The 12,295-nt window shown below is 31.6% G+C and overlaps 1 protein-coding gene across 9 annotated transcripts in view; it reads right to left on the bottom strand.

The window, feature by feature from the left end:
• Positions 1–12,295, bottom strand: part of plx (PTB_TBC1D1_like and TBC domain-containing protein plx) — a 192,588-nt gene that overhangs the window by 6,787 nt on the left and 173,506 nt on the right. For 8 of the 9 annotated variants that reach the window (XM_076397976.1, XM_076397978.1, XM_076397980.1 and 5 more), the window contains 8 exons: positions 6,120–6,245; positions 5,890–6,060; positions 4,011–4,230; positions 3,763–3,962; positions 1,377–1,497; positions 1,177–1,324; positions 962–1,123; positions 726–897 (listed from right to left, as the gene is read on the bottom strand). In XM_076397976.1, the coding sequence (XP_076254091.1) occupies positions 726–897; positions 962–1,123; positions 1,177–1,324; positions 1,377–1,497; positions 3,763–3,962; positions 4,011–4,230; positions 5,890–6,060; positions 6,120–6,245 (1,320 nt within the window). Of the gene's footprint in view, positions 1–725; positions 898–961; positions 1,124–1,176; positions 1,325–1,376; positions 1,498–3,762; positions 3,963–4,010; positions 4,231–5,889; positions 6,061–6,119; positions 6,246–12,028; positions 12,153–12,295 lie in introns of those variants that run through there. The other variant, XM_076397984.1, reaches the window with a different exon arrangement.

Here is a 12,295-nt window from a genome sequence, read left to right as displayed (position 1 = left end):
TACTATTTAACTGGAACCTAAACAATCTACTGCATGGAACCAACATTCTTCCAGCTTTGAAATATGTCGAATTATGAAAATACAAACGACTATACTGATAAAATAACTTATAGAGAGAAGTCTAAATAATGATTGTCGATTTTAATGATCTAGGAATAGTATTATCAATACAGAAAAATAATAAAGCGACCAAAAAAAAATAGGATGAGGAATTGGAAGCCAAAATTAAATTAAATCATGAAATATTTGCGAATTTGACGTGAGTATTGAAAAAGATCATTCTGGTTCTAGATTGGTCGAACAGAAAGGGCGTTTAATTTTTCAGACGGTCAAAAAAGAAAAATATACAGGATAACGTTACTTATATATAAAATGTACACAATTTTTTTCAGTACTCACTTCAAAAAGAATTCTTGAGTTAATTTTAAATATCAATACATCTTTAGAATTCCACTTACTATTGTCTAATTATTGTTGGCGACGCCATACCTTAAACCTTAACCGCCATTATAATATAATCAGCATTACAATTAAACTTTTTGTTTATTGAAAGTAATCAATCAAGAGGAGCCTAAGGGGCTCAAGACCGTCTTTGAAGCATCTTCAGTGACCGATATTCTGGATTCGCTGCTCTTTGTTGCCTAACTTTCTTTTGCCTTGTTTTCTTTTCTTCGATATGAGACCAGAGAGAAATCTATATAAATCTAAATACCACTCATACTCACTTTATTTAAATTGTTTGTAATTGGCAAAGTCATATTCTTCATGTTAGTGCTAAAATCATGATGGGAGGCTTTCCTTTTGAGAAACTGATCGAATGAATTAGTAAGAGATTTCTTTGCTTTCGTAAAAACACTCGTTCCAGCAATTCCGAGGTACTGATTTAAAAATTCTGTCCTAATTAAAAAGGAAAGTGTAAATATCAAGATAATACGCATATAAAAATAATGAATAGAAATACCTATTTTCGGCAGTGTCGTGGATATGTCTTCCTTGTTTCATCTCGCAGTGAGCTCGAAGCAACATCATTAGAAATTCGTTTTGTTCTCTCATCGAATCAGTCTCTGCTCCTCTGAATTTTGCCAGAATGGTCATCTGTTCATCCGATTCCAATTGTTCCAGTCTTAAATAAAATATAATTTAAAATATGTTTTATTTATATTTCCGTAAAACTACCTTCTTAGTATGGCAGCTTGAGTTTTTTTATCAGACATATGTTCTATTTCAGTACAAAGTTTATGAAACCATACCATGGGGCAGTGATCGCATGATGTGATGGGTGGTCGGGCCTTTTGTTCCGTGTTCAAAAACGCTTGGGTTATAGCTATAATTTCGTATTTTTTAATATATCGCAAATTGATTTGTATAACATATACCTGCTACAGCATCAGTTGCTATAGAGGAAGATTCACACTTGAAAATATAACCAGTGAACGTTTGCATAGCGGGTGACATTTCCTTACAAATGAAACCAAAATGTTCGGATTTTATTAACCCCTAAAAACAATATTTATATTATTATTAAGTAATTGTAAATATAAATTAAAAACAAGGCCAATAAAAGTTTTATTTGTTATATTTTAGAGACTTTTACTCTTTTTTACCAACAACAAACATAAATATATATCAATCTCCTGGCATCTCATCGCTTTGGGGCTGTCAGTTTATTCTATAACTCGATCTTAGGGGTAAAAGAATTGAATACATCTTATTTTTTCTTAAAAAGGGTTCCTCCCTTAACTTCGTAATCTTATTTTATCTTATGTAAGATTATAAAAATGTGGTTATAATCTAGTGCATTCGAACCAACGCATGTTCCTGTGGCTGATCTACTTATTAAGATTGGTCAATATATTGAATAAACATTTTAGTAAAATGAATTTTACTCAAATTTATTATTATAAAAAGTTGTTCTCCATATCTCTTTATAATTTTTTGTTACACAATTTACCTAACATAAGGGTCAGCACCCTTCACTAAGTCGCTAATAGAAATTATTGCTCATATACATTTAAATTTCAATAATTAAAGATACATTTACACCTTTATTTATTTAATTAATATAGAGTGAAACTTCCAGAACATTCTATAAAAATTTTAAGATATTTATAACAATATTGATTGAATTACAGTGGTGTTCGTGAATAGAGATAGTACGCGAAAGAAGGAGTAGTTTAACAATTAAATATTGCAAGATAAATATTAAGAAAAAAACATTGAGAGAAAAAATTACCTGAATAAGGAACTGGATATATAAGTAGTCTAATAAAGTGACTGCATTAAAGAAAAAGTAAAAATATGATGAATTTAAAGGTAAAACCACCACCAAGTCTCATTTCAGTTAGTCAGGTTCGTCAGTTATATGGTCACAAGAATATATCAAATAGACATAAAAATATAAATCAGAAATGAACAGAGGTTACATTGAGTATTTTGTACTTCTTGGGATCTGTTTGCGCATTAGGATCCAAGAGCTATTTTGGTGTAGCCGCTCTCCTTGCCCGTCATTCGTTTCGTTTGTATGTAAATTTTGTGAGAAAACATCGACATATGAATGTATTTGATATAGATATTCGAACTCTAATCTTGGTAATTTTGTCACAAATTGTCGATTAAGGGCTTGAAATTTGGTGATTTGTATTTTGCGAAAAAGTTGTAAGTAAAAGCACTTTGAAACTATGCTCATGCTGCTGCTTCATCAGGCGCTAAACATTTTGTAAACTCTGCGACATCCATTTGTATTCGAATATCAGGTTTGACCAACGAAGTGAAGATGAAGTTCTTAAGGTATTTTTTGCACTTGCAGCTGCTCTGTACATGGCACTGGCTTCGAAACTGATGACACATCAAAATATTTATACAGTGCTATTTATTTTGTATTTAGACCGAAGACATTTATGGAATAAATGTAGAAATCCCCACACAGCACAACAACGGATTGAAGATCAGACTTCCTGACATCAAATAACGTTCACGTAATAACGGTTACATAACGGGTCCAAAAGTTGACCCGAATTTGTAAACTTGTATTATTATATTTTTGCAAGTGTTTTGATCAGCGATTAAAGTGAAATTGAGGGGATGTCAATATAAACAACTGCTGGAGCACCCAACTTAACTCTACAATTTGATGGCTTTGACATTTCTCTGTATACTTGATATCTATATACTACCTTGTACCTAACGTACTTTTCTGTAAAAGTAGTATTTTCCTCTACTAACGTTTGAATCCAGTTAGTCTAAAAGGTTGCAATGATAATTACTTTATTGTTTTATCAATGACGAACGAACGAAATGCACGAACCAAATTGCTTTTACATTTTTCTGTCCGGTATACACAAATTTTTAGCTTCTTATTTGAACTCAAAATCATGGTGGATCCAAATCTCATCCATATCGATAAAACGATTCATATTTTATTTATTTTTAAGTAACACTCGATAATCCTTTTATAGATAATTTTTTTATTAGAGAATGTAACACAAATTATGCCCGAGTTATATCATCAAAATTTCTCCAAATTGCATCTAGTATTCCACCTTTAATAACGAATCTGGGGATTTGTATACAACGCCAAAAATTATATATTTGAAAATTAAAACCACTAGTTATCCAACAGTTGTTAACGTCAGCACGATTCCACAACTGGAACACTTGTTAGTAAACATACGAAAAAAAAGTTACTGACGTAAGATACAATTTTTTTTAATAATAAAGCACTTTTTATTTACGTTACGTAATAATAAGAACGGTTATACTTACTTGCACACATGTAGTTACGTCACGGTGTTGTTTGTGAAGCAAAATAACTTTTCGGTCAGGACTAATTAATCTCAGATCTGTTCTGTCTACCTGTAAAACCATTGTTCTATTATAATCGTCCATATCCACTGATGATTTTAATTCATCGTGCGCTGACAATTCGCCTGGTTCAGGTGACTTTTCATTGGATGTTGACGGACCTAAAATATACGTATTAAATGGAAAATAATTACAAAATATAAACTAACCCGGAACTTTGTCATCTTTACTTTCATTCTCTTCTTTAACATCTGTTATTCGTCCCAATACTGTCAGTTTACTACTGTCCACATCTTTATCTTCAACTTTGGTATTGACATCTTTCTGAAGAATATTTGAATGATGTGAAACAGAGCGTTGCAGCTGATGAGTAGGCGTCGATGCGCGTGATGAGTTATTGGACGATTCTTTATTGACACCTGATGAATCCTAAAATAGAAACATTATTTTTTAATTCGGCAAAATTTTATTATAGTAAATAATTTTATTAGAGCTTGGAAGTTAAAATAACAGCACTGACAGTGATAGAAAAATGTGAGCTGAATATTGATCATTACAATTCTCTAGACTAAGATATACCTAAATATTTTTTTTGACAATTTATTTCTAACTGGTTTATGCGGCACTGGATGTTTTAAGTAATCAATGTTATGTCTTGTGACGTCAGGTGACGAAACATGATTTTAGAGTTTCAATTATATTAAAATAGGATTGGTTTGACAGTACCGTCTAGACAGTCGTTTTATTAAAGCGCAACTTATTTCCATTAAAATAAAATGGTTTGAAAATGACAAACATCAAAATTTAACTAAAGGTTTTTAACCTTACACATTTCATCCATTGACATAATCAACAAAGCGCATTTTGCACAATAGAAGAAAGACTAAAGATGAAGCGAAGATCTAAATTGGATATCACAATTTCATGTTTGCTAGACTATTAGATAAAAGTAAAGCGATAGGTAGGAAGTTGTCCATAAAATGAGAAATAGTTTGTGTATAGTTAATAAACACGTAAAACATGTCTCAAAATTTTAAAGAAATTATTGAAGAATTTTCGGAATTGTATTGTATATTTTTTCTTTTTTTTTCTTTAAAACAGTTTCATCATATTCAAACGAAAAAGTGATTTTAAACTTTAAAATCTAATAAAATAATAAAAGTATTAAAATTAATAAAAGGCAAAGAGTTGCAGGTAAACAGTATATATATATATATATATATATATATATATATATATATATAATATCAATAATAATCATTAAAAAACAATTCACATTCATGAATAAATGAATTAAACATATTTAATTGAAATTCGCTGATATATTCTCTCGGCTTGACAAATTATACCCAGTGCTAACACTAAACGCGGGTTCCTTCTCTATCATAGTGTTTTTTAAGTATCTGACCTACTTTTTGCGTATTATTTCATGCATTACAATTTTCACCGTAAATTTATAAAAACCAAAAATTATCTGTGTTCGACTACATATTTTTTCAAAAGCAAAAGTTAAGGCAAATGCACAAATTTTTTTGTATCGAAACTTAACATGTTGAATCATGAATCATAAATTTTATGATGTATGTAATTTATTTGAAAACCTACTATTGATCTAATAATAGAATTATCCATTTAGAAGGATTTAAATATTGTCAATAAAACGTCTTACTTTTAAGTAACTATTAAGTAGTTTAAAATAACCATAATTTAAGATAGTTAACTTACAAATAAACAATTAAATTGAAAACCATTATAGTTTACATATGTTTGGCAACAGTTATCATGTTTATTTATTTTCCTCAATAGATCAAAGTCCGGTGGAACTAAATCAGGAAAACAAAGCGGTAACGGAATGATATCTGTTGAGTTTTTAAAAAAGTTATAAAAACGTTCAAGAGTTTCAGTTCATAATTTTATCTGCATGAAAAAAAAATCCTTCACAGAAACGATTCTCAACACAAATAATATTCCTTGTTAATAGTTCAGCTCGGAAGCAAAAATTCATGATGAAGGACCCCACGCTTTTTATACAATATTATTTGAATTATCTTTGAATAAATCTTAAGATATTTGACTTATATAACGTACCCCAAAACCTTTTCTTAAAATGTTGTCTTCGCTTTGTAATCTTCCAATCGCGGCTATATGCTTAAACTTATTCTTCTCCAGTTCGTGTATTCGAAATCGTTCCAAAGCATCGTCGATAAAGGTATCAGGAACCTTTTTCTGCCATACTTTAATTTTACCAATATATAAAACCTATAACAAAAACTATCATGATATATATTTATGTGATCGTCACATACAAGTTACAACACCTCAAAGAAATTGCTTGAACTTGGTGAAATATCGACACACAATGATGTTAAAGTAGCAGCACTACTTAGCGACCTGGTAGGGGTCACGTGACTTTGCTCCTTCATTTGTTTATATAGATCAGTCACCTAAAACAAAACAATATATATGTTAAACACATATACACAACTAAAAAACACACTCACACACACACACACACACACACATATATATATATATATATATATATATATATATATATATATATATATAATGGCGAAAAAATAAGATAACGTTGTAGTATAAAAGTAGAACCCCGCAAAAGAAAAATAATACTATTCCCCAATGCTCAAACTGCCAACAGCTTGGACATACTAACAATTTCTGTAGTACGAAACCTAGATGCGATGAAGTGTGCTGGTAAACATCACACAAGTTAATGTAGAAAGCAACGCAATAGCGTTGCAACATATGCATTATGCAACGAAAAAGGATAACTTGCATGTTATAAAGTGTGTGTAGTATACCAGAAGAAAATAAAAGAACTTCAGCCATATAGCTGTACAACGATTAAGACAGGTCGACAAAGCTCAAAACTATGTAAAGCCATCTGCCATTGGAAATAAAAAAACTAGAAGTAACAGCAATTATAACAGCAAAAACTATGTGCGACAAAAAATCGAATGATACACAAACAAACAATGAACAAATTAAAGTAAAAAAGCAAGAAACTGTAACCAACGAGCCAACCATCCTCGATATGATGAAATTGCTCAGTGAACTTCAGACCGAAATGCAACACAATTTCAGTCAGTTGGCAAACAGGGTAGAAAAATTTAAAAAATCCCAAACCAAACAAATAAAAACAAAAATGAGTAGTTCGTTCTTAATAATTGTAAATGGAACGCAAATGAGCTACAATAGTGATTCCGGGAATTAGTACTATTTCTGCGAACAAATAACATAGGTATAGCATATATAAATACATCTCATATAGGAAACACATTATTCTAATAAAAAAATTAAATAAAATACGGGGTTAAGATGCATACTGAACAGAATACACCAGTGAAGATGCTCGAGGCGGAACACCTCTAATAATAAATATACAAAATATACAGCATTTTCAACGAGACGAGACAAAACAAAAAGAAATACACACGATTAAAATAACACCTGGAAAAGGAAAAGAATTACGAGCAGCAATAAATATTACTAATTGTAATCATTCAGGGAGTGACCCACTTACTGGTCCACCGACAGGGGAAGTTTTGAGGGTTTTTGAACCGCGTGAGCAGTTACGCTATCTCTATATAAACTACTTTTGCTGTCATCTCGTTCACAGAAGATTACCTCAAATTGGTCCAGAAGGTTAAAGTAATTTAAGCTTCCTATTACCAATTTGGAGGTAACCCATGAACAAAATTCCTTTTGTATCAAAAGAAACTAAAATTAAGATTTTATGATCGATTACTAAACACGAATGTTCTTATATAATTACTGAAAAACCTAATATTAATGATTTTGATATATCTGTATTTAATATGAATAAGATAACGACAATGGGTACGAGCTATTAATAAGATAAATTATCCTTAAATGCTGAATAACACTTGAAACTATTTCCAAAAAAAAATTAAAGGCAATAAGTAATATGCAATAATTAAATATTGATCTAATATTATTGAAAATAATCAACCTACATATTTCGTACCAAATACTTTTAACATTTAACAATACAATATTAATAAAAAATTGCAAGAATCAGATTTATCCTTAGCTGCTTTTATTTCCAAATATTCGTTTAAGTCAATATTTACTCACTGCCATACAAACATGTTAAAAGAACATGATTTTATTTTGGATGTTTTCCAAAGGTCACTGAATAAAAAGAAAATGAGTAATCATAAATTTTGTCCGGCAAAGCTCGTTCATTTCCCCATTTCCTGTCCTTGAAAAAAAGCGAAAAAAATCAAAGCACTTCAATCCCGAGAAGGTCTAATATATCCATCATTTAAATAAATAACTGAAAACATATTGTAAAAATACTATTGAAAAGAAAATAACCCATATATTTTATCTGCCATAATATTCAGAGTAGCGTTTAGATGTTTAAAAATAAATCCAAAAACCAAGCCTTGATACTAGAACCAATGAAAACAAAAATATATTTTAAAAAATAGTAACCTGAAATTCTGATTTAAAATTGTCTGGTCGTCCATTCTAACGATAAACTCTGTATATCAAATAAGTTATTCTATAATTTTTTAAAAATACATGCTTATTTTTGGTTTTAAATCAACCAAATTTTTATTATAATGCAAAACTAGTTATTTTCTAATGAGTAACTGATAATTGTTGCGCATATTTGAATATATTATTTATTTTTTATGTTCGATCGCTTGAAGAGTGTCCGTTTTCTTACTCCAATAGTTATACTTATACTTATGATAGTCTTTGACTGTCTTGCTTTTAGGAGGTGGATGGACAAACAACCTAGATTTATTTACAGTTAAGATATTTAATTATTATTACATATATGATTGTGTTACTTAACAGAAGTATATAAATGTATAATTATAGTTTATATTTTGTAGAAGTATAGTTTAATAGCAAACGTTTTTTTAGATTTTCTGAACTTGTAACAAAATACGAGAAGTATTAATCAGTATTTTAATATAATAGTTGATATTACAATTACCAATGTTACAAGAAGGTCAAGCTACATTACTAATATATTGAAAATATAACAATCTAGATAACTGCATAAATGGTGATTTATCAGTGTAGCGTTTTATCATCTGGTTATATTAGTTTGTAAAATGTGTGTCAAATTAATTTATCAATTAATTATCAATTAATTTATCAATTTATCAATTGTTCAAGTTACCCTACCATCATGATGTGATCCTTTCAATTAACTTTAATTAGGAATATATAAGATAAACTGTTGAAAATTATCATCGTTAACATGGATGATTCTTAAAAGAAGGGTGAGCCTCCAGGAAGCCGTATCTGTGTTGGTGCAATCCAGCTTCCCTGAATAGTTTCTTTTCCCTGCTCTTAGAAATAAAATAACTAGCTTTATGGCTAGTCTGCAGAAATCGATATTTCTTCAGCTGTACTAACTACATTTTGAAATGATATATTATTAATTATAAAACCTTTCGAAGTTCTATTTATTATTTATTTAGTCTAATCGTGTAATAAGTAACAGTAACTATATTAAAATATTATTGGTTACTTTCAAAACACTAGATAAAAATCCAACAAAGATTAGCTAACCCTCACGGGGCTCAGATTCTTTATCTGATTTCTGGGAGCGACTCCACCGGTCCCGAGTCATCCCTTAAGCTAATTTGTAATGTGACCCATGACGATAACTGAATGGCAAGTGAGGGTTATCACTTGTCAATAACGGAGCCTACAGAGTACCTCCCGTCCCTCTGTAGTATTTAGGGTTACTGTAGCATGGAGCACTGCTGCGGCGGACATGTATTTCTTCCATACTCATGGGAACAATATGGCCACAATAAAACTTTCCTATTTCCCCCCCTTATTAGGGTCGAATAGACCCCGGATCGCATCTACAAATTTAATAAAATGAATAGAATATACAGAATTTGATAAATTCTTTATAATTAAACGGTTAGAAGAAAATTTCATGAAAGTATCTGCGTTTTTACTAAACAAGGTCCTTACATCCCAAGTTGGCGAAAACCTTCAAATAAAAAAACTTAAAGATGCTACTCTGCTTGTTCTGGTAGAAACAAGAAGACAATCCGAAAAGATTATCCAACTAACATCTTTTCATCACTTTGGAGTTGTTGTCTCTCCATATTTCACGCTTAACTTTTGCAAAGGAATAATAACCAGGTCAGATCTCATGAACTGTGATTTTGGAGAAATACTCGAAAATATGAAACCCATAGGAGTAACAGCAATTAAAAGAATTACAACAAAAAATAATGGCGAAATTACTAATACACCGAGCATAATATTAACATTTCCTAAAACCTCTCTTCCATCGAGGATTAAGGCTGGCTATCTTTCTCTGAGGGTTAGGCCTTTTATTCCTAACCCACTGAGATGCTTTTCTTGCCAAAAGTTCGGACATGTCTCTGCCTCATGTAATAATAATCCTATCTGTCCTTCATATGGACAGAATATACATGAAGGTACTTGCTCTATCTCGCCGATATGCTCTAATTGTAATGGTAATCATTCTCCAAGATATAAAGGATGCCCAAGCTATCAATTCGAGCTGAAAATAAATCAAATCAAGGTCTTGGAGAAAATATCTTATTTTGCAGCCAAAAAGAAGGTTAGTACTCCAATATTTAATGAATCTAAGAACATCTCCTCCGTTAATGGAGGCAAAACTATCAATCATCCCCCTCCATCCTCCAATACCACTCCCGTATCTAATTCATCCCGTCCTCGCCCTGTTTCCAAATCCAGTAACTACTCTTCCCAAGTATCTATAGCTTCTCTCCTACAAATTCTAACCTCTACTATTACCCCACAACCATCCACATCTCATCCTCTTACTCACCATCCCCAATCATCTATCTAAAAAATCCCTAAAATAAATAAAGTTAAACCGCCCGACAAGAAAAAGAAAACAAACAAAGTATCTACTACATCATCGATAAGTTCCTTAGAAGATGACAATATGGAAATTTGTGCGACTACACCACACAAATAATGGGTCTAAATCAAACAATCATACAATGGAATCTTAACGGTATCAAACCAAGAAATGAAGAATTAAAATTAATAATTGGTAGATATAATCCAGCTTTCCTGTTATTACAGGAAACTAATCTTAGACCGATTAGACCAGTTTAAATTCAATCATTACAAAATATATAGAAAGGACAAAGTTGATAATAATCGCGCAGCGGCTGGTTTAGCTACTGCTGTACATGAAACGATTGATTCAGAAATTTTTCAATTGAACACAAACTTGGAAATCATAGCAGTCAAAACTTATTTCCACTTTCCAATGATAGTTTGTAGTATTTATATACCACCCTCCTATTCTCTTGCTCCAAATGAACTTGATGGTCTAAAAACTCAGCTACTTGCTCCGTGCTCCGCTCTCATTGGTGGTGATTTCAACGCTCATTACCCGACTTGGGGCTCTGTTCATCCCAGTTCTAAAGGTACTATAGTCAATAATTTTTTACACAATTCACGGATGAGCATCTTATATTCGGGCTTCGCTACATATATAACTTTTTTCTCAGACTCTCAATCCTCTATTGATTTGACCCTTTGTTCGCCCTCTTTATTTCCTAGAGTATTGTGGACTTGTGCTGATGATTTATATGCAAGTGATCATTTTCTGATAATAATCCAATCGCATTCTAGACTATTTTAGCTATTCATCTGATTCAACAAGAACTCAAGATACACCTAAATTTCGTTATTCCGAAGCTGACTGGCATCGATACGAATCTTCATTCATTGAAGACGATGCTAACAGAAACTCAGATCGTTTTATCATAGCTATTATACCTGCAGCAGAAGAATCAATCCCAATCACTTATTCAACTCGTCATCCACCTCCCGTACCATGGTGGAACAGAGAATGCAAAGAAGCAATTAAGAAACGTAAACGGGCTCTAAAAAGTTTTCGAGTAAATCCTACGCATAAATTTAATAGCCTATAAGCATGCAAGAGCTATTGCTAGAAGAACGGTTAAAGAAGCCAAACGAACTTCATAGAATACCTTTATAAATAACCTCTCATATAACTCCAATACCGACACTTTTTGGAAGGGTATCAAGCGACTGAAAGGTATTCCCAGTTTACTGGTTTTACTGGCTCTACATTTCTCTAATGCAACAGATGACTGTCATCTTAACGAGGATTTTATTAGAGCTCCACTACCCAATATATCTTTTAACGAGATTGAAGACTTACCTATTAACAAACCATTCAGTTTATTTGAATTAAAGAGGTCGCTCTCCAAATGCCGCTCAACTGCTCCCGGTCCGGATGGTATATCCATTCCACTTTTAAAAAACTCTTCCTGTCCCTGCCATTCAATACTTGTACAAGATTTATAACGACATGTGGGTTAAGCATTCTTTTCCCTCTAGATGGAGACAAAGCATTATTATTCCGATTTATAAAAACCAGAAACCTCACAATAGCCTCTCTAGCTACAGACCAAACTCTTACGGACCA

This window comes from Rhynchophorus ferrugineus, unplaced genomic scaffold (assembly GCF_030347505.1).
Source record: "Rhynchophorus ferrugineus isolate W39M unplaced genomic scaffold, kcgeb_rfMv2 rfM3, whole genome shotgun sequence".
Classification (NCBI taxonomy): domain Eukaryota; kingdom Metazoa; phylum Arthropoda; class Insecta; order Coleoptera; family Curculionidae; genus Rhynchophorus; species Rhynchophorus ferrugineus.
The sequence above is the reverse complement of the archived record's forward strand: the minus strand, read 5'-3'. Positions and strand labels throughout refer to the sequence as shown.